Source organism: Apteryx mantelli, chromosome 10 (genome assembly GCF_036417845.1).
Source record: "Apteryx mantelli isolate bAptMan1 chromosome 10, bAptMan1.hap1, whole genome shotgun sequence".
NCBI classification, from domain to species: Eukaryota; Metazoa; Chordata; class Aves; order Apterygiformes; family Apterygidae; genus Apteryx; species Apteryx mantelli.
This window is the reverse complement of record NC_089987.1, coordinates 6016607-6043726: the sequence shown is the minus strand read 5'-3', so window position 1 is coordinate 6043726 and position 27120 is coordinate 6016607. Positions and strand designations below refer to the sequence as shown.

Genomic DNA, 27120 nt, shown 5'->3' with positions numbered 1-27120 from the left:
TTAGAGATTAAGTTTCAGTACTGTGCTTTCTTCAGCAGCAGATGACTACAGCATGAGCAAACATAAAATATGCCCTTATGGTCTGCATTACTGTGGCACTCCATAAGTATTATATCTACATCAACTTCTAAATGGTTTGTAATTTTTTTATTGATTCTGCCATTATTAGAGTTGTTAACAAACTTCTGTTTACTGAATCAAGAACTCGGTAAGCACTGACAGCATGTAAATATCCAACCTGTAGATGCATTGCTTGCTGTCTTCTGAAATGTGTAAGTTAAAAAAGGCTCTCACCTAAAGCATTTGTTTCGAACATCAGATTTACGATGCAGAAAAGATTCACATTGGCATTGTAGACTGTAAATTCAACGAACACTGCTCTTGTAAAGGTGTCTAGCCAGACGTTGCTGAAAAGGTACTGGAGAATTCTGCCAAAAAATGTATAGCCAGTCATCTAACCCATACAGGAGAGAAACAGTATTACACAGGGGATAGGAGTGTTTGGACATTATCACAGAGGAAAGGCAAACCAGACATTCCAGAGGACTTCTGGTCTGTGAAGTCTAAAGAAGAGAGAGGATATTTGCACTATCAGTGTAGGCGCTATGTTTCTTTTTGCATCTTCTGGAGAATCAGATACTTGATATTGGCCAATGCTAAAATTGCAATATTTCAGGTAAGTGGCTCATTTACCTCATATAGGTTCCTGTACAGATCTCTCCAAAACCATGTAAATTACCTGTAAGTTTGGAATTCCAGCCCTGTGGGGTACTACTTCCTGCTCATTTACCTCTGGTCCCTTATCAGCCAAATTCTTTTTAAGTCCTGGATTTCAAGACCTCATTTCCTGTTATTTCACTTTTCCTGTTACTATTCATATTAACACAGAGGAGATTACTTCCAGGAACATTTCTTTCATTCTCCTCCTTTAATGATGACTAGAAGGTGGACACAAAACTGTCTGCAAGGATCTGGGGAGTGTAAACACTAAAGAGGGAGAGAAAGAAGCTTCGGAGATCTTACTATGATCTGAAAACAGAAAGATTTAGGCTAAATTATTTTTTTACCACCTTTGACATCCCCTTTAAAAATTCATTACTTTAGACATTAAAAGCTAGACTAGATCCAGCACTGGAATAATACTGTATTGATAGGACTGATTTATTAGTTTTCCAGCATTCTCTATCTCTGTATTTCTGTAAATCAGAAATCCACATATGTAAGTTAGTAAAACAGATTCTAACTTTGGACCCTGATTGTTTCCTAACATGGAGCAAGATGATAAGAACATAAATTACATTGAAGCCCCCACAATAATATCTACGGTAGCCAGTCATAATCCTCAGTAGCAAAACTGAGGATGCTATCCAAAATTAATCCTAAATAAGGTAGAGAAAAGAGTAGCATTCACACTACAGCAGATTCACTAATAATTTACTTTAGTACACATGGTACCTGGAGGCATTCTTAGGATCTGTTCCCAGATGAATCACATATCCTCCTCCCCTGTAGATGGCAAGTTTGCCCCAGATTGGGTGCCCTCTTAGTTTGGACTGACTCTGATACTGCCATGCCAAGCTCAAGTCAGAGGAGTTATCAAAGGCTGAAGTGTTCCAGTGTTCCCCGTAATCTGCTGTATCTTCTGTTTGTAAGGTATATGGGGCATGGCATTCCCGAATCACACGCTGGAGTTTGGGAGCAATGGGGCAGGTGTCTCCTTTCACTCTTACTTGGCGAATTCGGGCACTACCCACCAACTTGGAATTGCCATCTGTAATGAATCCTAAACAGGAGATGGAAAAAGAGCAGCACTGGCAATATGACAAAACTACTACTACTATTTTTCATACCATTCATTGTTTTGATATAGCTTCTGTTAAAAAAATCCACAACACTGTAAGCAAAATACTCATGAAAATTAAGCCCTTGTCCCTGTTTGAACTGAGTTCTTAGATAACATCCATAGATCCATCTGCAGTGTTCAGTATCATTATCAGTCTGTATTTTATAGAGAAGGAAACTGAGACCTGCAGGAGAAAATTTACCTGCTTAGAGTCACACAGCAGAGCAGCTGTGTGCAGCCTGTGTTCACTTGGCCACAGTCAGCTAGTGCCTACTCTGCTAGTGCATTTTAATATTTGCTCTTAAATGTGAGCTGGAAAGTGGGCTGTACTTAGTACTGGATATGGCTAGATAGAAACATGGCGATGTTATGAAATTTGCCTGCACTGTGACCTTAGCCCTGACACAAACAGAGCTCTCCTGAGGAGAAGCTTTATAGTGCCATCTACCTACCATTCTTTTTTTAACACAAAAAGAAACTCATGTAAGGTAGGAGGCATATATCTGAATACCTGTAATGAGTAACATAAAATGTAAAAAATGTAAAATTACAATGCCAAACTTGTGGATTATATTAAAGATAATCAAAATATCAGGCCACATTAAGCTTGGGGTCAGGCTGGTGGAATCATATGAGAGGTTAATTTGGTTATTATGTTTCAGTGCACAATATATTGCAGCCATTGAACTATGCACATAATGGTTAGGCAGTGTAGAAGTATACATCGATTTTTGTTGTCTACTAGGATTCATAAGTCCACACTAGCCTTATACACTCATAATCCCCTCCTCCAATCCAATATGCACGTGCAAGTTGGAGATAAGTATAAAAGATAACGTTTCAGATTCTGGCAAGCTGAGGTTAAACAATTTGATATGAACACAGTCTCTGCACCTTTATATGATCCGTAAAGATTTTTGACTAAGGTAGTTTTTGCCCATGTGAAAAAATCCTGGTAACTATAGACGTCCTGGAATCCATCTGTAAAGCTGTTCTCAATGTGCTTGTTTAAGTAGTAGGAATTGGGATCTCTCTGCCCATAGGCAACCAATAGCAGCATCCATAAAAATCCCAGATAGGCTGGAAAAGACAAGAAGAGGAAGCACATGTGAGCTCAGAATTAATACTGCTGTAAGTACTGCTGTCACCACTTACTAGGTTAAAGAGACACTTGTAAGACACTAACCACTGCTAATGAATTTACACAAGCTACCTCAAAGTGCTGAAATTTAAGCATATCACATTTGGAATATGAGTAGTGATCAAGAAAATAAGTGGGAAGGCTGGCTAACACCAACAGCAACAAAGGCTCTAAATGGAACTAGTAGCCTGACTTTGTTTCAAGTGAAGTTGAAGTATTTTTTTCCATTGCTTTTAGAGTAAGCAAGACTGAAGTATAAGTCATTATCTGTAGACAATTTTTACTTTTAGAAAGATGCCCTCCAATTGCTGTTTTGATTCCAACTTCTTTTAAGCACTGACCTCCTCCTTTTGCCCTTTGTAATTTTTCTTTAGCCTCTCACATTTTTGTAGTCCGTTTCCTTACCATAAAATCCAGCCTTAGCTACACTTTTTTTTTTTATCTCCAGCTAACGTTTCCACTCCCCTTCAGCTTGAACTGCACTGAGCAGCTCACCTGTACACCGTAATGGCTAGCAGAAAGCAAAAGATACACCATTTCTTTTTTACCCAGGAGAACAATATTTTCACTGGTGTAAAAATATTGATATGAATAAAACAAGAAGATAATCTATTGATGGGTAATACCCAGGATTTCTCTGATGAGGGCAAATGCTTTTTGCTCCTTCATGCAGCTGATTTTCATTTTCTCAACATCTGTTGCAGGAGGTGGCTGGTAAATGTTGCTTCTGCTGTCCCGTCGGGCTCCGAAGAGAGGATTTGAATCACCTGTGAATGAGAGCAGGAAACCTAGAATCATTCAATAGATCCTCTGTGTCTGGCTTTTCATTTATTTTGACATGGTAAGGAAACATTAATACTTTCTGTTACGAAGAGAGGGGACATGACTTAAGCTATCAGTAGAGTAAGGTAACGATGGTGAGGGAGCTCACAAACACAGTATGGCAGGTTCAGGCTGTAACCCTGTAGCCTGGGTGTCCCTTTCTTCCTGTTGCCCAGCCTACGCTGAGCATCTCAAAATATGATATACTCGGAGCTTGTGACTGATCAGGAATAAAACTGTTGAACAGCACTCTTTACTGTTGCCTAGGACTCCTGTTTGCCACTGTAAACTTTTTTTAGACATGATTGTGATTGCAGTACCCACTATTTGATTAACGGGAGTAGTAGTACAAATAATTGTGATAGTTGAGTGGCTGTAGAAAACTACGTAAATTGGAAAACTGAGAACTTTCATATCATAAGACTTAAAGGAGGTGGGAAATTTCCTTGTAACAGAAGTTGAGTTTTAGACATGCTTGTTAGATAAATATCTACCATATTGGGTGAGAGTGCAACATTTTGCACTGCACTACATGTTTATTTTCACCAAGTTGTGAAATATCCTGTGAAAACCGAGATGTCTACTTAAACAGGTCTCCCTGTAAATCTGCTTTTCCTTATGTCTGATATGAGAGCTGAAATATTTAAGGATGACTTCTGCATATTTATAGCACTAATTCATTAATTTTGATTTTAATATTTTCAGACAGTTTGCTGCATTTTATTATATTCTTCCCTAGATGTTCCTCAAATTTTGGCAGACTGAAACATGGTTGCTGAACTACCAGAAGACTTTCACAATTCCTGATGTCATATGAATCAATATAGGAAAATGATTCTTCTTTCCTGACTTGGGCAAGCCAGTGATGGGGGAAGGAAGAAGTCAGATATCAGTATCCTGGGAGCAGGTAGGTCCTCCAATAACAAGGGCAATCTCACAACAGGACTGGGTAAAAGTGTGCATGTATACATATTTGCAGAGGTAAAAAAATACAGAAAAAGATAAACAAGGAGGTATTGTTCTTTTGATCCAGAACTTTTTCTCCTTTATCTTTTTGATCTTGTGGTCTTTTTCATTAAGTATTCTGCAAAATTTATCCTACCTGGACATACAATGGTCATTGTCCTCTTCATTGCTATTCTAGGAATATTTCCCAACCCTTACTGATTCTTCTGATGTAAAGCTGCAGGGACATCTTTACTCATATTCCTCTCTGACTGGCACAAAATTAATTATTTAGCTTTGTCCCCACTTCCACCCTGACCTTGGGAATGCTAATGGGTGGGCATGTAGTCACAGCACCTGTGCATTCCAGAGATTTCTGCTATCTTCAGGTAAGTTTCAGGTATATAAAGATAGGTTAACTCAGGAATTCACTAGCTATGGATCACATATTTGTGCATAAAACACTCCAAAATATCAGAGAACACTTCACTATCTTTAATTGTTTCTAACTTGTACACACCTGGGGCAGATAAAGACCCATCAATGGCTGTGTTTTCTTCATCCTCCTGCTCCACCTTCTTCAGAACCAGAGCAAAAAAAGCAGCAAATCCCAGCACCTGGAAAGAATTAGCTATAGACTCACTGCATGCCTGTTTCACATAAAGAAGCTCAGACTCTGACCAGGATCCCTTTGTATCCAGGCACTCTAGACCAGGCAGAAGAACTGTGCTTTGACTGTGTTGCACTCATGCAGCTGAAGCACACGAACAAGAGAACAGCGTGCAGGCCCAGGGTCCAACTTACTAAACTCCTTTTGCCATTTGAAACATCTTTCCTGGTCAGAAACCTCATCACCTATCAAACTCTGGCAAAAGAAGGGGAGATGAAACTAAAGGAATTAATGCAAGCAAAAGACAGAACAACACTGTAATCTAGCTGCTAGCTCTTGTTTTAAGGGCAAAGATTTCTTGTTTTACAAGTCCTGTGGTTCTTTAAAACACACAAAACTTTTCCTGAAGTGATGGTAGAGTGAGTTCTTATTAGCCAGTAGTTGTACTTTTGAGGATCTCACCTTTAAGGGCTGTGTGATGAAAAGACTTTCAAAGAAGGAGATGGCCATGGAGATCAGCCACTTGATGGAGTTCTCCTTGCCATAATGCAGCCCGTAGAGCATAGTAAAGAACCCAGATACGCCACTGGTGGCTGCAACAAGGAACCAAGCAATGAACACAAACCACCAGGGCAGCCCTTTGGAAGAAGAGCCTTTCTTGCCATCACCAGAGAAGCTTGGAGTAAGGGACCACCTTGAGAGTCAACCAGAAGAGAAAAAAATTTAGTTCTGCAGTGGAATAGAAGCCAATGAACAAAATCACAATCTTCAAGTGTGGTAGGCAACATAGGCAACATATTACGATTTAAATTCTCAACCAAAATATTTTTAATTATTTTAACTAATGCAATTACACAGGATATATGGATAGCAAAAGGTACAGAGAGCAAAAATTTGGGGAAGTCTGCAGACACCAGCTAAAATGAAAACAAATATGATGGGTGTAATTCATCCTCAGTTCATGCATAATTGAACTTCCAGTAGAAATGTTGACAAAAAAATAAACACGAGTGCATTTTAGCTGCTGGATACGTCCCTTGTGATCACCATAAAGACCAGAGAGATAATTACTGGTGGTGTTTTCAGTATTTCCAACTTAATGATCATATTTTTCTGAGATATTTTTGTCTGCTCATTAATTTTTCTTTATCCATATGTTTTTAGAGCCCTCCTGAGACTTTGGATCTCAGTGATTATCTTCAGTGTTTTGCTATAATGTGGCAATGTACTGTAACATTCAGTTTTGGAGGCAAAAATGACAAAGAGTGATGATCTGTCTTTATTGCTTTTGTGTGCAGTACACAATGCATTGAATTTTCTTTGTTGCTTCTACTATAGTATAATAATAAGACATGCTTCTACAGCTATAATAATGCTTACCCAGCAAGTATTAAGCAGCAATTACTTTGGGCTCCATCGTCCTGGCCAGTTTTGAGTTCATGACCTGAATTTACTTTCACTGAAAATGGGATGAGAACTAGGTTACCTCTCACTGATGGATGCTGATGAGCAGATCTGGCTCTCCAGGAGGTTCTTCATGTGCTGAACCTGCCGAACAGCTTGTGTATAACTCTGAGGCATCTGAAACTTATGGGGCCCCAGTAGTTCCAGCTCCATCTCTACGTGCTGGAGCTGCATGTACAAGCAGCGGTTGTAGTCATTGTATTTCAGCCGCTCACACATTCCCTTCTCTGAAGTTGGGCTTCTTGTTTTTTCTGCAAGTAAAGAAAAAAAATATCAGCATAGCTATCCATAGATTAAAATACTATTCAGTACAAAAGGTAACAGAATTGGAGCCCAAGATTATCGATGTGACAATGCACAGTAACATTTGAAGGGACATGTAAATGCAACTTCAGTAATGGAGCTTTAATGCTCTTCTGCAGGGATAGGCTGGACATACCAGGAGGGAATTTGGTAAGACAGAGGTCTTAAAACCTTAATAGAAAAGTCAGATGAGATTAAGTGCTACTTTGTTTATAGTCTACCTGTGCAATTTGTAGCTTGGTACACTCACTGGAAAAGCCAAATGCAAGTCTTAATGAAATCAGTGGAATTCTTCACTCATCTATTATTGTTTAATTGAAAATAAATCAATGCCTAAGTTAAGAATCGGACTGAAAGGATCAGCAACACAGGATTAGCAAGAAAAAAGCAGAGGACAAAATGATATGAAGCAACTCATATTTGAGAGTCTTGATGCTATTAGATACTGATCCTTCTCCCAAGCCAGGCTGGTAGCTAACATTTCATTCTACAGCATAGGAAATAGACATTTCACGGTGTCATCATTTAATTGCCTTTAAGATAGAATATAAGAAGAGCTTGGGTCATCGCATCCAGTGGTCTTCATCATTTTCACTACACAGATTTCAGCAGGACTGTCACATTGTCTTACTTACCTTGTATATCCACAGCACCTATTGTGACAATTATAGGGTCATCCTTCTTTTTACTCTCATCATAAAACTCGTGCCCAGCTCTGTTCTGCTGGCAGATGATGTCCTCAACCAGTGCCAAAAGAGTGTTGATGTTAGTTGATTTTCCAAGGTCTGATACTGAGGTGAGTGATGGAGTCTTCAGGGCTTTAAACAGTGAATTGGCAATTCTCCTTATGTCCTAGAAAAGATGGCAGCAACATGGCAGTGACTCTGCCTGCAGTGTGTAAACCTGATGTGATGGGAAGACATCACTGGTTGGGAGTGCACAGGTTGCTAAAATCTCCAGAATGGAGATAGCACATCCTGTAAGGCTGGATGTGACAGGCTGATTTCAATGAGTTCAGCAGGACAGCTTTCAGGATTCAAAAATGCGGTTTACCTGACTGAGGACCTAAGCTGAGGAAGACGGGGGCTATGATACCTTTTATCTTCACTGTCCTGCTTAATGTTTGCTTGTAACCACTGAGCACAGTGATTTTGGTCCCACATAATCATGCAAGGACCTGAGATGTACATAGGCAGATCTTGCTGAAGTCAGGAGGTCCCCTGCAGGCGGAATATATCCTGAAGGTGGATGCCTCTGGCCAGTTCCTCCCTCCCATGCATGTGTGCATGTAGATGCATAACTGAGTGCTATGCACCAGTGCATACTTGGCTTGTAATTGCGGACAATCTGAAGGGCATCTGACAAGAAAGTTTTTTGCTCTTGCACTGTGGATAGGTGGTGTGTGGCAGCAGAGGGCAGTGCAGAGCGCATTGGGGAGCAGCCACAGGGACTTGCCTTTATCACAGCCTCTGGAGTGAGTAAGACAGCCTGGGTGACCTGTCGTGTGGGAGGTAGACTTGGGGACACACGACCACACTTCCCTGGCTTCTTCTCTCTCCCCTGCATGGCTGGCCGGGATTGTATGTTCCTGAAGATCTGCACAATGAGTAGGTTGATGGGGAACATGAGGAGGGAGCTCTCGAAGCCAATCATCACCTCCTGCCATGTGAACTCGATCTTACCTGTCAAGATCAAACAGAGAGGAGGAGTGAGAATAACCCCAGGAACCATCAGATCTCTCTCCTATGAAAAATCCCATTTGTACCCCAATCCAACTGTCCTGCTTCTAGATTCTGCTGTCTCTCTATTTCCCTGCCCAAGCAATGATTAGGATTATTACCCAAGTCCATTTTCTGCTCTGCTGGATCCTTTGGCACTCCCCAGAACATGATGCTAGTCAACATGGTGCAGAGCAGCAGTGAGAAGCAGCATGACACACGCTGGGCTCGTGTGAAGGAGCTTCGTGGGGAGCGGCTGAAAACTGAGTACCAGATATGTCCGTCTTGGAAACCCTTGGAGGTCTTCATGAAAAACAGATTGCTGGGAAGGAGAAAGGCGAAATCAAGGGGATGCTTAGAAAGCAGAAGGAATAATAAAGCTGTAGTTTGGGGCACTGACCTGTTGGTGCCTCTAGGCACTATCAGAAGAAATAATAACTATGAGAAATTACCAAATATGGCTTGATTTGCATGGAATAATCATAACTACTTATGTCCTTTCCTTTTGGCCACACCATGGAGGAAAAGCTAATCATAAGCAGTTTCTATATAAATTTTCAGGGAAGTTACACATAAGAGAAGATAAGATGCTTGGGTTTTTGTAGATCATGTCAGACCATCCTTTTTTAATACCAGCATTTCCACTGTGGTATTACCATTAAGGTAACAATTAGACTTAGCAAACCATCCTTCCTCTTCTCCTTGTCCAGAGTGCTTTGAGGTCAATGGAAAGACCTCCCTTGTTTTCATTTTGGCCTAGGGGTTTCATCTTTTTGCACACTTGTTTTTCAGACTGATTACTCTCAGGAGCTAAAAAGTCTGTAAAGCAGGAGTATTTACCTGAACTGCTTCATGTCCTGTTCTGTAGCTACTGGAAACACTTTATCAAGGACACATTCTCCAATATCAATGGCTAGCCAGGAGTTACAGAGGAAGTACCATTTTTGGTCCCATGCCAGGTCATGGACCAATACTCGATTCACGTACCTATCAGAAAAACATACAGGGCACATTCACATGTAACTGAGTAGTATGAAGTTCAGGGCTCAACAGGAGTATGGAGGACAAACTCTGGCCTTTGGCTTCTTTTGTTGCATCTAAACTGTAAGGCACTGAACACCCCCCAGCGTGCCCCAAAATGCTAGTACTCAGACTGGTGACCTAATCCAGAGAATTTAACCATTCTCCCATCTGATTATTGTGCCTGGGTTTCACTTTATAGCTTCTGTAGTATGTTTTGGGAGTATTTACAGAAGTTTTGTCCCAGCACAGAATCAGGATGTAGGCAGGGATATGTACTGGACGCAATATATGGGAGGCACTTCTGGTCCTGCAGTTTAGATTATGATTTGATCTATTCATCTGCAAAAAAAAGAGAAACTAACCCTTCCTTTCTAGAATTGTGAAAAGGATGATTTTGTTATATAGTAGAAAAGGAAAAATGTTATCATTATTAAAAAAAATTGTGGATCTTTAATATTTCACTGCATACACATACCAGGATGGACTATGCCCTGAATTATCATGCCATAGTCTAATACTCTGCAGTTCACCAAGAGGGAAGAGAGTACAGAGTAGGAAAACATCCACTCCTCCACGTTCAAAGACTGGTGTATCAGGGTCAGTTAGATGGTGTGGCTCACTCTCTCCTTCCAGTCCGTAGAGGGTGAGTGTCACCTGGAGAATAGAAGGACAGTCTGAAGACCTGCACATCTCAGAATTCTATGTGTGATTATTCCTCTGACATACTCTTTCTGGTTTCATCAAGTTTAAGGACTTTCTGGCTTAGAAGTTGCATTTGAGCCATCCTGTTTACTAGTCCCTGGTGCTTCATTATTCATCAAGTTCTATAAATGCATTCATAAACTGTATTACTGCATAGTTCCTTCTGTACCTTGGAGGTTGTGGCTGCCCCTCGGCGGTGTCCTGTAAAAACTGTCACAAGATAACGATACTGAGCAAAGGGGTCATTGTCTTCCAGTACTGTGATTTTCACCTGCAGAGCGACATAATACAAGCAGTGTGTTAGCAGTTCTGTAAGTATGGCTGCCTTAATGCTGTGGATAGGAATTTGTCATCTTGTGAACAGTGCTTATACTTACCAGGAAACATAGAGTAAAAGGGAAGGGAGTAGGGTTGGCTGAAGACTTCCTATTAAAACAGTTTTATGATGGTTAATGACATTTTGCACAAAAAAAAATCTGCGTTTCCCAGAAGGTTTATTTTCAGTAAAAAATGAAAAAAACTTCAAAGCTGAATTTTCTAAAGAAAATGTAAATAAAATCAGCCTTTTCACTTCTGTTCAAATTTTTCCCAGGAGAAAAAACTATTTTAAGTTATGCCTAGAAGCAGGGTAGGCAGAAAGACACAGAAACGAACAAAGTTTGGGGACTCTGAGTGTCAAACCAAATTCAGTTTTATTATAGTCTCATTTTCAAAGCTTAACATAAGTAACTCACCGATAGCTGAAAATTTATGAATATTCTAAGGAACATACTGAGAATGACCCTTGGAACATCTACGCTAACTCTCAGATCACATTTCATTTAGGGGCTTCAGCTTACAGAAATGTGGGCTACTGTCTGTCCTAAGTGCTTGGAATGACATGTCCTCCACAGAGAAGGCCAGGCAAAGCAGGAATTGATCTAAATACATTCAGTCTTTATCTGAAGACTTACTTTGGCATCATCCTGGATGTCTTTCCTTCGAGCCCAAATAACTACAAGCACATACACCAGAAAGATACATCCTACAGTTGTCACCACCACAGGGTTGTCCACAAATGTACCAAATAGCTCTACAGTTTTGCTAACGTCGATGGCATTCGGTATGACGAAGAAGGAGCTCCCAAAGAAGGTCAGATGGTTGCAGAGGCACTGTGTGCTTCTAGGATTTGTTTTTGGTCCTACCTGAAAACCAGAAAAGTTTCCCAATAAAACATTCTGGACATTTGGCTTCAAAGTATCAGATAACTTACCAAGCAAACCAAAGAGACTGCTGAGATTGAACAGTTAGTGGGGAGAATTGCTATACAGGAAAGAGTTGCTCAAGTTCCAATAGGGAATATTAATTCTAGTATCTAGCCAGAAATACTCATTATTATACAATACAGCCTTGTCAGAATGGTTCTGTTTCTTCTTATATGGAAGCACATCACAAGAAAGTAGTAGAAATGTCATTTTATATTGGATTAAACTTCACTTCTTGATTTTATTAAAACATCTCAAAATGAACTTATTTTATGGTCTGAGTTCAAACCTGTTATTTTGCTACAATGCTGTGGTCATAAGGGCTGGCTGTGAAGTGTATAATATAAACATTATTATAACATTGTTTTCTTTCTCTTTACTTACGTGACATCCATAGCTATTCCAGTTCCCCTGGTGCTCATCCCAAAATACACAGCGGGATGCGAAGCAAGTGACAGCTATAGTTAGCCTGTCATTGACTGTAGAATCCATTCCCATATCTTGTAAAACCATGAAATAGTAAGTTCCCTCTCCGAAAAAGAGTTCTTCTGGACTAAGAACCCAGGCATTTTCTTCACCTTGAACATAAATATTTTAGCTTCAATGTATATAAGGAAATGTTAATTCAGAAGTATATGGCTCTATTGCATATAATCAAATAAATGAACTGACGAAATGAACAGGTGTCAAATAATCCTTAGCAACTCATTGTTCAAAGCATTGCGCTCTTTGCTCCTCTTAGTAAACACTGAATATTAGAAATGGGAACCCTGAAGCATGGCAGATTGAAACTCCCTCGAGAGGTTTCTTTCTAGCTGGACCCCTAAACTCATGGTCAGGGCTCATGTTGCAAATAGCAAGTACTAACCCTGTAAACTTGTGGGTGAGCACTCCATATTATCCATACTAAGTGCACTTAACTTGCTATGGATTGTGGGTGTACATATGGCTTAGTCTTTTGGGCCCATAAGCCCAAACCTTGTTCAAACATGTTCAAAGGTCACTAGCAAGTTGTCTTACCTCCAGTAGTCTTCTTACAAAACACGTGATTTTTCATATCATAGTTAGTTTCATTTGGACGATAACCATATCCTAAGTAGAGTATTAGTGGAATGTCTTGTTCAGATTCCAGGTGGATCACTATAGATGTGTTTTCTGAAGTGACATTGACTTGGAAAGCACTAAAATTGCCTAGATTCAAAAGAATCCTGTCTTCCTGAGTTGCTGAAAGCCTCGGTAGCGTAATCTATTTTAAAACAGAAAGATATAGCTTTGAATACAGCAAAGCACCTTGTTTCTGTTATCTACGAGCACAATATAGCCACATGCTAGAAAATCTTTTTTCACAACACAGGGAAAGCACGGCCAACAACATTGGCTACTTATCCTAGATGGGCTTCTCTAATGAATTTTTGCTTCAAAATAATTTTCTTGATTCTTTCAAATAATCTCTGAAAAGTCCATTTCAAATCTATATAGACTCACCACAAATTTTGTGATCTTTGGTGTGCTTATCTAAGAGGTGAGATTATAACTGAATATAACTGACTATAACTGAAACACTGACTATGTGAAGTTCATCTATGAATGATTTAGATTTATACATGAGCTAGGAAGCCCATCAGTACTAATACGAACATACAGTTGCAGGATGGTGAAATCAGGCATTAAATTCTGTTTCAGGATGACCATAAGTTATAGTCATTTTCCATAATCATTAGCATTCTCACATCCATTTAAATGAAGAGTAAGATACCCAATTTTAAAAAAAGACAGAACTATTTGTTATTTTATTCTTCAGACCACACAAATCACTCCATCACAGATACATGCACCATGATCCCATTATATGTGGTAACGAACACAATACCGCCATTTACAATCACCACACCCAAGATAACAAAAATGACGGTTTATAAACAGAGGAAGAATACAGGAAAGAGAGGGAGAGGGATAGGAAGTTTGGGGTTTACCTCAATGTTTTCTTTGAGATTGCTGACTGGTATGATCAAGCCATCCAGACCAGTAAGACTTAGACCTCCCACTGTTCCACTGACATCAAAACTGGTGTCACTGGAGAAAAAGGGATTCACTGCAAAGCTCACCATCTATTAGCAAGACATTAACAATCAGCTTTGAGCTATTGTTAATATTTCATTATATTCACATTCTAAATTGCCAAATACATAAGGCTTGAACTCAGACCCAAACAGTACTCAACTTAAAAGAAGTCTGTATCCAGGTTCATATATGAAGTTGCCCATATCTCTGTAGTAGACCAAACACAATCCTTGAAAGTGATTTTTATTTTGATATGTAATATGTGTATACCAATGTTTATTGCTTTCCATTCACTGTAATCCTTTTGCCTTTTAGACATCAGATGATCAAAATGCAATTGTATAAGCCTCTTATGAAGTAACTGCATCAAAGCTAAACAGTGGCACTTATCTTGGAATTAGGAACTAAAATCTATTTCTATTATGACTGCAATGCACAGAAGAGTATGTCAGAGTCATTAGTACAATAAAAGGCACCTGGAGCCTCTCCTAACGCTCAGGCAAGACAATGGATGTGTTTCCACTGATTTCAGTAGGCTCTGGACATGTCTTAGTAGAGCTGGAAAAGGCAGGGCACAGGGGAAAAAACTATATTTTACAGGTGCGTGTAGGAGTTTCCTTAGAGTGTCAAATCAATCTGAGAGGCCTTTAGAACATTTATTATAAAAATATCATAATAATATGCAATCTATTGTTCTGAGGGGAAAAAAAACAGCATCCTAACTCGGATGAGGGACATGTGTTATTATCAAGACACTTGCAGGCCTTTTGTCTCCTGCAGGATCTGAGTGCCTCAAACTGATTCATTTCTAGCTGGGAGGAAACAGGACTGCTGCTTGTTGGGTTTAATGGTGATATGGACTCTGAGTCGTTGCACCCTTCTCAGAGCAATAGATGTGAACAAATGGCAAATGGATTTAAAGTTATTGATTCCATCGTCTTCTCTAGCCATGCAAGTATGAATCAGGAATGTATGTGAGGGGTTGATGGGATGAGGAATTTAAGCCTTCAGTCCCCATCAGCTTGTTGAACAAACCTCATGTAATTAAGAAAAGTGAAGACTTCTGTGACCAAAAAAATTTCAAATGAATTTGTTGGCATAACTGGAGTGCTGACTTGTGTGCTTGTGTATTCATTGTAAAAGGAGAAGGGATTCTAAAACCACTGGACCGAGAAAGTAAATTGCAAATCAGATCAAATCAGGTAACAGCTGTTCACTTGCCCTTATATCCACTGTTTCGTCATCAACTCCTGAAACACTGAGGGAGGAAGCAGGTGGGAGAGTAAAGCTGGCAGAGCTGGAATTGGAGATGTTAATGGATGTCCCATCCATGCTTTCTGTTTGTAATCTGTCCACGGTTACAGTTAGACACAAGCAAAACAAAACAAAAAGATATAAAGACAGAAAAAAAGCATTAATAATATAGACCTTATATCTAGAGAAAATGCTTCCTCGCTTCATAACTTGTCTAGTAAATTATTTCTAACTCTTCCAGTAAATGCTTAATATATTAACTGTCCCTGATGTAGTACTCCACAAAACACTAGCACAGAATCATCAAAAAAGAGGTAGAATTGGCATATCTGGATTTTAAATCTTGCCCGTTTAGGTTTATTTATGTGAAATATGTACCTGGTCTCTATGAACAAGCTCTTGATTTTTATGTGCAGTTAAATGTAGATGAGAATCAGGTTCTTGGTGAACAAGTCAGGTATGATTATAGGAGAATGCTTGTCAGGCTCCTCATGGTTACGTTTGCTCCTGCCAGGCTGGTTACAATTCTATATAACATGTCAGTATTGGCAATTTGTAAAAGAAAAATACCTTAACTGGCATGACATGAGTTTCTCATACTTTCAAAGGTAAGTGGCTACTGCCTCATGCAGGAATAGTAGTAAATTCTTCTCTGGACAGAGATCACACAGCATGAGAATTTCTAAGATGGCTTTATTGAAGTTAACTGGAGTCAAAGCTGTTCTTACAATCAGTAATTACAGCCTCATTGTACTGTTGAAGTTGTCATTATGCTACAATCTTTGTGTGGCTCCATTTAATGACAATGTAAAGAATATCTGGGGAAAATCTGAGGAACTATGAGGCATTTAGGCACAAGGCCATCACTGAAACATTATTACTATTACCTGTTTATATACATTGTGGCAGAAGGAGTGGTAAGGACCATTGGTTCGTCATCTGGTTCTTTCCCAAACAGAAGGGCACTCTGCAGATTTTCAACTGTATTCAAGAGCTGGTGTGAGACTGAACTCTGGAAAAGGAGGATGGAAAACTTGTAGAGGAGGAAACTTGTAACAAAGCTCCTTAGAATCAGCAAGTTGCTCATTATTTGCTTTTACCTTGTTTTATGAGCTAATACTAATTTTTACTGTTTCTTGTAAAGCTGGCGTACTCAGTGATGTGCTTGTTAATGGCAGAGGAAGTTATTCTAATCGACAATTCCATTTCTGTAATTCTCATGAAAGCATTACAGGCAACAAATAAATACATTTTCCAGTAAAAACATTTCTAATATTTAAAACTTCTACACATTGAAATTTGAAGAACTACAAACATGACATCAATTTTGTGCAAAATGTTCATGCACTTGTGTACATTAATGACCTTTAGCTTTACATGTTGGTGTTTAGTCACTTGCAAAAGCAAGACCTAACTGCTTATAAATTGTGTATTATTAGTGTGTTTTCCTGGAGGACTTCTAGTAGTTCATAACCTTTTCTCTCAGCTTAGATTTATATCATGTCCTACAGTTGATGAAAGCTAAAGAATCTTCAGCACAGGAAGCACACAAAGGCAACTGTGATAATTCTCATATAAATAGAACAGGATAAGACCAAATAAACACATTGCATAATTCTGAATAGAAAACCAGAATGTGGTTTCTGAAAACATTTGAATAGCAATGAGAGCTGATTCCACGTTTGGAGTAGTGGAACCAGTTGTGCATATTGAATACCTGTGACTTCCTTGAACTGTGAGGGTAGAATCACATCTGGAAAAAAATCTTATTACAGTCAGTTAGCTTGTCATTCATTAGATGCCTTACACTGATCTTGTGTTCTCCAGTGCTCTGTCCTGTTCAGCTTTAAACGTAAAAAATCTTAAGAGACTTCTGGCATTTTCATCAGTAGACTGTTCAGTCTAACAGGTCTAACCGGGGAGAAGTTTACTTTGATATTCAATTTAACTCCATCATGGTGTCACAATAAACCCTACCCAATGCCAATTTGAAAGTATGAGAGGCAGCAGAACTCTTAAAAACCTTCTGAAGCAGGCAAATGTTCATACAGAGTCCACTAGAAACCAGACCAAAACAAAATTACCTGTTCTGCCTCTGACACTGAAGTATTCACAGCTCTATTTTGTATAGAAGCTTTAAGCACATTGCTAACTGCATTAAATAGATAGTTGGCTGCATCCTTTCGCTTCTGATCATCTCTGCTGTCCTCTGCGTTTACAGTAAGCAAGGAAGCACTGACATCTTTTAGAGTGTTGCTGGCTTCTACCTGCATGGGAAATAAGGCAAAAAATTTATGTGTATTGGTACTGCAAATGACAGAAGTGACCCATGATCTCATTAAGGCTCTTACTGAATATTACAACAAAAGTATTCTGATGGGACTATTTGTGGTCAAAGCTGTTTTAATTATAATCATTTGTGCTTCTCAAACACCAATAAAGATGAGGTACTAAAGATGGTGTACTAACACGTAATATAGACCTGAAAAGTGCAGCCTGCCTCTACAGATGCAATCCGTAAAGAAGAGTAACATGTGAAGGAAGCTTATCTGTCAAACACTGGGCCAAGATACAGTTTAGATGTTACAGTAATGTAATAAATTAGGTTATTCTGTTTGGTGCTGAATCCAAAAAATACAACTATATTGTCAAGTGCATTTCAATCTTATTTTTCACAAAGCATATTAGATTACCAGCAAGTAATACGTTTGGCCTTGTGCTGTGCTAAATGTCAAAGAAAGATGAATCTATGATTTTTCTTTTGTGCCCAAATGCAGCCATTGATTGCTTTGTGATTGTGAAAGTACTGGTGAGCTTTTAGCCCAGGGTGATGAGGAATCCAAGCAAATTTACTGCAAGCTTGGACATGCTCATTCCTACAATCTGCAAATTCTTAGCAGCCTCAATGTAGAGTGCATGGAGAATCTGAGCAATTTCCTTGTCTTGCCAAAGTTAACCACGTACTGCTGAAGTGCTCCCAAGCCATTGTCTGGTTCAACTGTATATGACAGAAATCAGGCATAAATTTTACATCCTAGCATGCCTCTGACTAGAAATTGTATCACAGAGTGTAACTGGCCAGCCAGTCATAGCCTGGACTGTAGTGGTTGCTGAGACAGAATCTATGAGTCCAGATTCTTTTACTCTAAACAGTAAAAATGCATTCTCTTCTGGTCAAGACACACATGCTGGTATGGTTTAAAAACTGAGTAAAGAACAGGTAACTGTAAGGCACTGACACTCTTCCAAGGTCAGTGGGATGCAGGAGAGTCTGTACTGTTTGTGTAAGGAGATATGAGGTTAATTTCTTCTTACCTGTGCTGAGACAGACAGCTCTTCACTCCTGTAAGTGATTTCTTTCAATACTTCTGACATCTTAAGAGCAGTTTGCACTGATGTTACGTTAACAGCAGACAGAGTTGTCAGCATCAGCCCTCGGAGCTTGGAACAAAAAGGGATAATTAGGCAAAGGAATAAGATGCTAATTAAGACCATGTAAGTAGTGCTACATATTGAAAGCCTAGTTTGCTGTAAATTATGAGGTAGAGTAAGACTTCACAACAAGGATCATTTGAACTGATATTAGCTCTACCGACAAGGTGCCACTTCCCTTAGTTACTATATAATCACAACTATTATGTTACCTCCCAACTCAGAGAATTTATACACTTAACATCCATTAACAGCTAGGAGAGTTACTTGAGAGAATTTGTTCTCGTGTATGTGAATTACTGTATGAATGCCACCTCCAAAGAAACAGAGCCATGTATGATTGATGTTACTCAAATAATGAATCTTAATTCAAGGATACATTACATTTCTCTAGATCTTTTCGTCTGGGGCACTCAAAGCCCTGTACAAATAAAAGCTTAAAACTGAAACACAAGCTCATAACTGAAAAGAACAAACTGAAGTTACCTGCCATCTAGTACTTTTGGGGAAATTTAGATAGGATATTTCTCCCACAGAAAGGCCATTCTAGCAATATTTAAATTGTTTGTGGAAAATCAGGTTAATTTCTAGTTTAAAAATACCATCCAAATCAGTTTAATCTCTTAGTTTTGGTTAATAATGTTAAAGGAATTCTTCTGTTGATTTGAATGGATTGTAGGGATTTGCAGAGGAGGGGATTCAAATTCTGACTTTTTGTCTAGATGCTGAATGAAGGGTTTTTTTTGTATTTTTCCTGTTCTAGTCACAGACATAGGATGAGTATCTTTAACTCAGGGCCATCCAATCACTGAGTAACTCGTCAAAGGAATAGAACACAGGAATCCTGGTCCCCGATTCCCTACTCCAGCTGCCAGCTACACTCTCACCCATCATAAGGCCCCACAAACACCCTACAAATGATTATTGTGATAACTGAATGTAAAATCATGACACTCTAGTACTTGAGTCAATTTTAAGGAGAATGCAGTGAATTCCAGAAGAGGCACTCTCGTATCTGAAAGATTTCAAATAGTGATGGGCAGATATTTCTTGATTTTGAAACATCTCTAGCCATACCAAAGATTGTATTTCATCAGTCTCAGGGCAAATGCAGTAAAGCTAGCGGCCATGGGATAAGGTAATGGAATAACAATTGAGAAAGAAATCTTTTACAGATGGATTGTAAAGAAAATCATTTGCTTGGGCAAGTAGTGAAAAATAGCTGAAACCTGTGCCAAACACTGAAACAGATAGTAGAAACTGGAAGCCTCTATTCATTTCAGGAAGTGATACAGGAGCTTGTTATTACTCAAGAGCTGTCAAAGAATATGAAGAGTACATTATATTACACTGTACTGCAAGAAAACAAGTGTCTGGCTGACCTCTTTCCGTGTGTCTGTCTGTAAAGATATGTTAAGACTTTCCTCTTGGGTCTCCTGATTAAGGACTGAGGTCACTGACTTATACAGCTGGAACAGACTCATGCTGTTGTTTCCATCTTTGAGGATGATGTTTGCCTTCTCAGATACAATGGTCTGCAGGGTCAGGTTCCCACTGATCATATCTGCATGTCCAACCTGATGAAGAAATCAGATATGTCCCTAACATTGCCAGGGCTGTTATAATCACCTTTGCACAGCTTCCAAGATCATCTTACTGATAGCCTAGCTAGAGCTGGACAGAAAACTCATTTGTATTCCCCAGTTTTTCATGGTTTATTTTCAGTTAAATTTTCCAGGCATCTCTGATCTCCTTTTGGGTCTCCTGACTAAGAACTGAAGTCACTGATTTATGCAGTTGGACCAATCTCATGCTATTGTTCCCGGCTTTTAGATTGATGTTTGCCTTCTCAGATACAATGGACCATCTTTAGAAATGCCCAAGTATAGGAAAATAGCTCAATTCCAACTCAATCTATGAAAAACTGCTGTCTTTTTAAGATGAGTCTGATTTCATCTACTTGACTGACAAACTTGTGCAAGAGGAGAGACAGAGCCTAATTCAATCCTGCATTTTTCAAACCTCACTGCATGGATTGCCACTAAAACCAGCACAGTGACAAGCAGCTCCTCTGAGCGTGAAGCAGAAATGCATGGATTTTTAGTGGCTAATAAGGATCTCATTAGTGGGAAACTGGGACAGAAGCCAGGAGTTCTCTCAGCCTACAGAGAGTAACTCCAGACTTACTAAATATAGCTTATGTGCCAGTGTCTGAATAGATCATCTTTTTGAATTCTGTCCTAGAAAAAGAACAGTGAAAAAGTCTTGATTCCACAGAGTGTAGTCTCAGCTAGACAGGAAAAATGGTAATTATGGCACAGCCACAGGGAAGTAAGAAGTATAAAATGGGAAGTTCCAAAAGTGAATTGTGGTTTAGGTATCAACTTGAGACACCTTGAAAGAAAGTAATTTTACTGCATACCTTCACTGAAGCATTAGTTTGAACTGTATCACCAAAGTTGTTGCTAACAGTAATTGCCATATGTAAAATGAAATTATTTTCCTCTTCTCCAAGAGGAAGATAAACTGGGAAGAGTTCAGGATCTGGGCCACAGTGCAGGAGAGAATCTGAAATAAGAAAGATGGGGTTACCTATCAGACAGATGGGGTTACCGGTTCTCTAAGAGTATGCTTGCTCTGTGCAGGCCTGATTAATTGACCCCTTATTAGCCTCTCTGAGCAATGAAAGCAGACTGTGCCTTTGCTCTTGTTAGTGACAGTAACAGTGCTTGCTAGGAACATAGAGAAGCACTTGGTCAAACCGTTGATTTCAGGACTTACTTGGTTTCAGATAGAAGCAATATGTGAGCTGCCTGCTACGACTGGATTGGCATGGATCCACTAAGCAAGAAGTACTGCAGGAGACTGTGAAAGTGGTGAGCACGGATCCCTCCTTGGGAGACACAGCACATTCTGGGATCAAGGGCGGAGGCACCATGCTGACGAGGTACGTTTCCTCGCCATATCCACGCTGACTCATTGCTGGGAATTCAGGGAGCAGAATGTCAGCAATAATCATCCTGTGGCAGCACTGGTCTTCAGACATTAATGTTGCCTATTCTAGTAATGATGCTGTTTGTTCAGGCACCAGAGACATCAGTGTGGGCCTAATCAGAAATGAAATCCCATTGCTGAATAAGCCATAGCGGGAAAAGAACTACTAGAAAACATGGCAGTGTTAGCTTTATGAAGTAAAGCTATATTATTTGATCAAGTGTTTAGCATAACATCATTTCCAGATGAGCCTTAACTAAATTATTAACAGCTTGGATTAAGGTAACTGAATTTGTCTTACTTCACAACAGCCCACAACAGACTTAGCTCTTAATTATTTTAAAGAACCCCACATGTAACATAATGGTGCTCAACTTGTGGAATAATTTAACTTCTTGTTTGTCAGTGAGACTATATCCGTGTAATGCTCCATGTGATGTCATGATGGCAGAGACTCTAGCTCAAATGAGTCTGAAAAACCCTGCTTGTCCCTACCTGTTACTTTAATCTGAAAAGCTTCTCCATGTGTCTGCAAGAAAGAGCTGTTCATTGTCAACATGGATCTGTTGCTTTGAAGCAAATTCAAGGAGCTCTGCCGGAACCCAGTCAGGCTACAGACTGGAGGGAGGGGTGTGGGCTAGAAAGTCAGACAGGAAAGAAAAGATGACGGTAGAGGCTGTTTGCTGTGATTTCTGCTGTGATTTCAAGTTAGACATTTCACCAAATCTGCAAGCTAGATGGTAAACAAGGTTCTGCTCAACATTGACAGAGGTTTTGCCTCACTATGGTTCTGTGGTTAGACATACTGTACTGAGGGAGTGAACAGTATATTAATGACATATCAGTTAGTTCATATGAATATTTATTATAGGAACTTGATTAGATACCTAACACATATAGATAGAAACCTATATAAAAAGCATGTGTGCATTTGCATTCCTATTTGTACATATAAAATCACCAATACTAGCTGCAAGTTAAATAATCCTTTACCATGTCTGTGGGGAGACATTTCACTGTCAGGAGTGAGGTGTCAATTAGGTGCCTCCCAAAAGCTGGCACCCCCTCACCTCAGTATTCCTTTTTATTTCCAAAGTTTCCATGTGACAAAGTATTGCTCTGAGGCCACATGGCTTTCCCTTAGGCTGGATGGAGTTTTTTGTTTGTGCAGTATTTCTGACAAAGCCAATGCACTTACCTTGGTTTGGAAAGTGTTATCTAAATACCAGTTATAATATACTGCCTGGGAGTCCTTCTGTCCAGAGACGCTCAAAACAACTTCCTTGCTAGCATTCACTGGCTTGCAGTTTGCCTCACACCTGTAAGGATGTAAGACAGCAGTTACGAATAGTAACTGTACGAAATGTCATGGTATATGATGTGGATTGTTTTATTCTCGTTTGATGAAAATCTGCACAAGCCCTGGGATATGAGACAAGTGACACGTGTGACTCACAAATAGAAAAATATTTCATTTAAAAGCAAGAAATTTAGGAACCTTCATCCCATTTTCAACAGTGACTGAGGCCCACAACCAGCAAACTATTTGTGTTCCAAAACTGATTCAGGCTCTCAACTGAAATGCACTACTATTTGAGTTCTGAATTGATTATATTAATAGATCAGTGAAATGCCATGAGGCACTAAACTCTCAAAGACCAGGGGTTTTTTAAGACAGTAATGGGTATCTGGGTGTCCAGTAGGAATATCAGACATATCTTAGGGCTTTTATTTCTGTCATTTCAATTAAGTTTGCATCTGGAAATCTCCAGCACCGAAAGGATGTAGTAGGGTGAAAAAACCTAACTGATTTTGAGAAGATTATTTTTCAGTTTATAAAAGGATTATGTTCTTTATTTGTCTGCATTAGCAGGAGTCTGGACTTTGAGATACAGCAAGTCCCATTTTGTTTTTAGTTCCTAAGATGGTAAGGAATCTATATATTTACAATGATCAATAAATTATCATTTTATTAGTATTATTATTAATGATAAATGCAGCCCTACTCTAGGATTTTGCAGTAATAATATTAAATAATGAATACTATGGTTTAAAATCAGACCTGATTTCTAGTTGCAGTTCTTGTTTTGCAGTCACATACAGACATTGCTCATCTTGTCTCTCTTCACTTCCATGGTTTTGGACTGTAACTCTCACAGTCACTGCTGATTTTGGAGGAGGAAGGCAGGAGGGTGGGATATGCACTTCAGTTTGGTTGATTAGGATTATCTGTTGCTGCACACATTCATTCCACTCAGGCCAGCAAGCTCCTGCGCAAACATTTCCTTTATAATTAGAATATTCATAACATTCTGTGACTCTTGTAAAGGTCTTGCCTGCCATAGCTTTCAAAGAGTTTTACAGAGCAAACAAATTTCCTTAACCCAATTTACAGAGTGGGTAACCAGAGTTCAGACTGACTTCTTCAAAGTAACCTATGAGGTCAGGGATAAAGATGGGGACAGAACACACATGTCCTGAATCCCAATCCAGTTCTCAGCTATAAATGTTTTTGCATCACGTTTGATGCTAATTATTGCTGTTTTATTGAGGCACATGTACCTTGCAAATGCCTAACTATTTAAATCACTTGGGATTAGTTCTTGGCAATGAGGGTGAGGGAGGGCTTAGGACAGGCAGATCTTGAGAAATTGAAAACTAGGAGTAGACACCTTTGGGAGAAGAGAAAACAGTGAACTATGCCATATTATATGTATGCCATATATATACACGTATGCACACACACATATACATTCTATGCCACATATATATTATATACCATAAGTAGTTGGTTGTTAAACCAGAGTGAGGTAGAGGGACATTATTCCTTTGCATGAGTGGCAAACTTTTTAATGCTGGGCAGAGACTAAACCATCCTTTACTCAGATTTTTACCACTTGATCTGACATGACAGTGAGTTTGTCATTCAGCAAGCAGCAATTGGTGGAAAAGCTTCAGGAAATGCACGTACCACAGGACCAGAGGAAACTAGACTTATCACTGTTGTCTGGCCAGCCAAGCGTAACAGTTGTGAAAGGATCCACATGACGACTTGGTTTAATATACATTTTGTTTTTTCTTTTGCGAGCCTAAATAAAAAGTAAATGTTCCAGTTAAGACAGTAGCATGTATAAACACATACGTATCTTGCTTCTTTGTAATGAAGAAAGTCTAAAAGTTTAGACCTCAAGTCACTGTATGCAGAGCTGTAGGCAGTTTAAATGATCTTTCCTTGACCAGAGGTAATATGGGAGTAGAAGCTATGGGAATAGAAGCAGATGGCACAGACAAATCACATATGGCAAAATATTCCCAAACTCATAAGCGGCTTAGGAGCCCAACTCTCATTTTCAAAACTAATGCAGGTACTTAGAAACCTAATTCCCACTAATTTTACACTTTTGGACAAAGACTTTTAACCAATGGAAAATCATTTGTCTTCTAGTACATCACTTTTTTTGTAGGAATTGAATATATTACAGCTATAGACAAAGAGAAGAATAAGGTAACTGAATTTGTCATTCTGTGCAACAAACTGTGATGAACCTAGTTCTGAACTGGGCTGATATTCCTCTGATGTAATGCAGTCTTACAGCCAGTCTGTAAATCATGACATCTTCTTGTGAAGCAGGACATCTCCTATAATAGACATGTCTGCTATAGTTATAGTTGAAAACTAGACCTTCAAGATGATAACAAAATATTGTATCTAGCAATTCTATGATTTAATTAAATCTAGCAATTCTGTGGCACAGAAAATATAGTCCATAATGCAGTATGTTGCAAATAGTTTTTATAAATACTTAATGCAGTGCTTCTACCACCAAGAAGAATTTCTCAGCATTTCAATTTTAAAGTAAAAACTTTAAATAATACTTACATTTGTCTTTTGGGTATTTGTTTTGGAGCTACCTTTTACTGTAGCAGAATCTGTTTAATACAAAAAAGATCAGAATGTTTTAGTGCTACCTGTAGAGCTCTCAGACAGTCCTCAGTGACACAGGAGTATGACATAAACACTCAGGATTTGACTATGGTCAGTCTGAAAGACAGGGCTGTAAGAATCAGACTCTCAAATTGTGATAAACAGTCTTGTTAGAATAGGTAAAACTGTAACAAGCTAGTAACATACTATAAAGATGATCCTAATTCTTCCATCATAATAGTATAAATCAAAATAAACTCACAGATGGTGATGGAGTTCATTTGATGTACAAAGAAAAATTGAAGGAAGCACTGGAAATGTCTCAATAGCATTAATACCAAAGTCACTTTGTGGTATAATCTGCTATTGTAAATATAAGGATGAGCCATCTAGAAGCATTTACTGACAGCAATTTATGTGATTATTGTGATGCAGATATTTCATGGTTTCATAGCTATGTCCCAGGCCACAAACTTCACTAATTATTTCTGGGACAAATAGCAAATATGCAGTGTGTAACATATATAGTGTGATGCTGATTTATGACCACTTCAAAGCCAGGGAAGATGCCTTCATTAGAAACAAGCCTCCACAAAAGTTTTCAGTGCTGTTGCTGGAAGGAAAGCAATTACTAGATGCAAACCATAAACTCTGAACACTCCATGAAATGCTCTGATTGCAGAACATCACTTATGTGGTCAGAAATGGCACTGTCAGAATAATGCAATTACCTGCTTTAAGGGAACTGTTTGCCAGCACATTGATAAGCCCAATATCCACGCTCATGTTTGAGAAGGCATTCATGGCCACCACTTTTATTAGGAAAGTACCTAGAGAAGATACATGGTCAATTAGGAGTAACAGTGCACCAATCCGTCCTGTTTGGGACATAAAATCCAATTCATAAAGAAAATCCTATTATTTCTTGTTAAGTTATTTGGTTTGATGAGTTTACTGCTACTGAAAGGCTTTTCTAGGAATGAAAAACTTTTATATATCTCAGCTTTTTAACAACTCAGCTGCTCTTGTCCTACCACTTGCAGTGCTGTTCTCTGTCAGCTGGCTATGGTATTACCACACAGGAAACTAGAGACACGCTAATACTGGAGTCCTAGCATCTTGAGAGAGCAGTTGTCTTGTTTGACAAATTCTGCCTGAAGGGGAGGGATGTTCAAATTGATATAGAGTGGCCCAATAAAACTTTGAATATTGTCTAATTTAGAAAAATAAAATGAAATGATAGTTAGCTTCTGTTGTTCCAGCTTTGGCACGAGATTTGAATAGTTCATTAGAGGAGAAAACTTTTTTACCCTCTGCTACTGAATTAGCTCTTAAGGAGAATCTCTCTAATCCCATATATTAAATTCCATATATTAAAAACATTGATTTCTTAATAATCATAAAGAAAAATGACTATAAAGCATATTCATAAATCCAGCAAAAACTACATGATGGAGAGATGCACAGACAGGAAGGGAGCTCCCCTTTTCTTTGTCATCTGTACTGAGAACTCAGATTGTTTATTACTGCAGTGTAAAATGCAAGGGAATATAAACTGGAAGTTAAACAAATGAACAAACACGAGGAAAACACTGTGATTCAGGAAGATGTCATGATTTGTACTCAAATTAGGGGTGGG

The 27120-nt window shown here is 39.0% G+C and overlaps 1 protein-coding gene across 1 annotated transcript in view; it reads right to left on the bottom strand.

Annotated features, from left to right (window-relative positions):
• Window positions 1-27120, bottom strand: part of PKD1L3 (polycystin 1 like 3, transient receptor potential channel interacting) — a 43204-nt gene that overhangs the window by 6667 nt on the left and 9417 nt on the right. The window contains exons 8-37 of the mRNA XM_067302881.1: window positions 26213-26311; window positions 25437-25486; window positions 24528-24645; window positions 23619-23826; window positions 22755-22875; window positions 22052-22193; window positions 21344-21544; window positions 20985-21130; window positions 19945-20139; window positions 18446-18571; window positions 17215-17397; window positions 16018-16142; window positions 15098-15224; window positions 13789-13923; window positions 12836-13061; window positions 12200-12393; window positions 11525-11755; window positions 10741-10842; window positions 10345-10523; window positions 9687-9833; window positions 8969-9168; window positions 8584-8810; window positions 7764-7980; window positions 6848-7076; window positions 5824-6055; window positions 5272-5368; window positions 3611-3751; window positions 2738-2923; window positions 1456-1783; window positions 295-428 (exon numbers count right to left, since the gene is read on the bottom strand). Of these exons, the coding sequence (XP_067158982.1) occupies window positions 295-428; window positions 1456-1783; window positions 2738-2923; window positions 3611-3751; window positions 5272-5368; window positions 5824-6055; window positions 6848-7076; window positions 7764-7980; window positions 8584-8810; window positions 8969-9168; window positions 9687-9833; window positions 10345-10523; window positions 10741-10842; window positions 11525-11755; window positions 12200-12393; window positions 12836-13061; window positions 13789-13923; window positions 15098-15224; window positions 16018-16142; window positions 17215-17397; window positions 18446-18571; window positions 19945-20139; window positions 20985-21130; window positions 21344-21544; window positions 22052-22193; window positions 22755-22875; window positions 23619-23826; window positions 24528-24645; window positions 25437-25486; window positions 26213-26311 (5046 nt within the window). The remainder of the gene's footprint in view (window positions 1-294; window positions 429-1455; window positions 1784-2737; window positions 2924-3610; window positions 3752-5271; window positions 5369-5823; window positions 6056-6847; window positions 7077-7763; window positions 7981-8583; window positions 8811-8968; window positions 9169-9686; window positions 9834-10344; window positions 10524-10740; window positions 10843-11524; window positions 11756-12199; window positions 12394-12835; window positions 13062-13788; window positions 13924-15097; window positions 15225-16017; window positions 16143-17214; window positions 17398-18445; window positions 18572-19944; window positions 20140-20984; window positions 21131-21343; window positions 21545-22051; window positions 22194-22754; window positions 22876-23618; window positions 23827-24527; window positions 24646-25436; window positions 25487-26212; window positions 26312-27120) is intronic.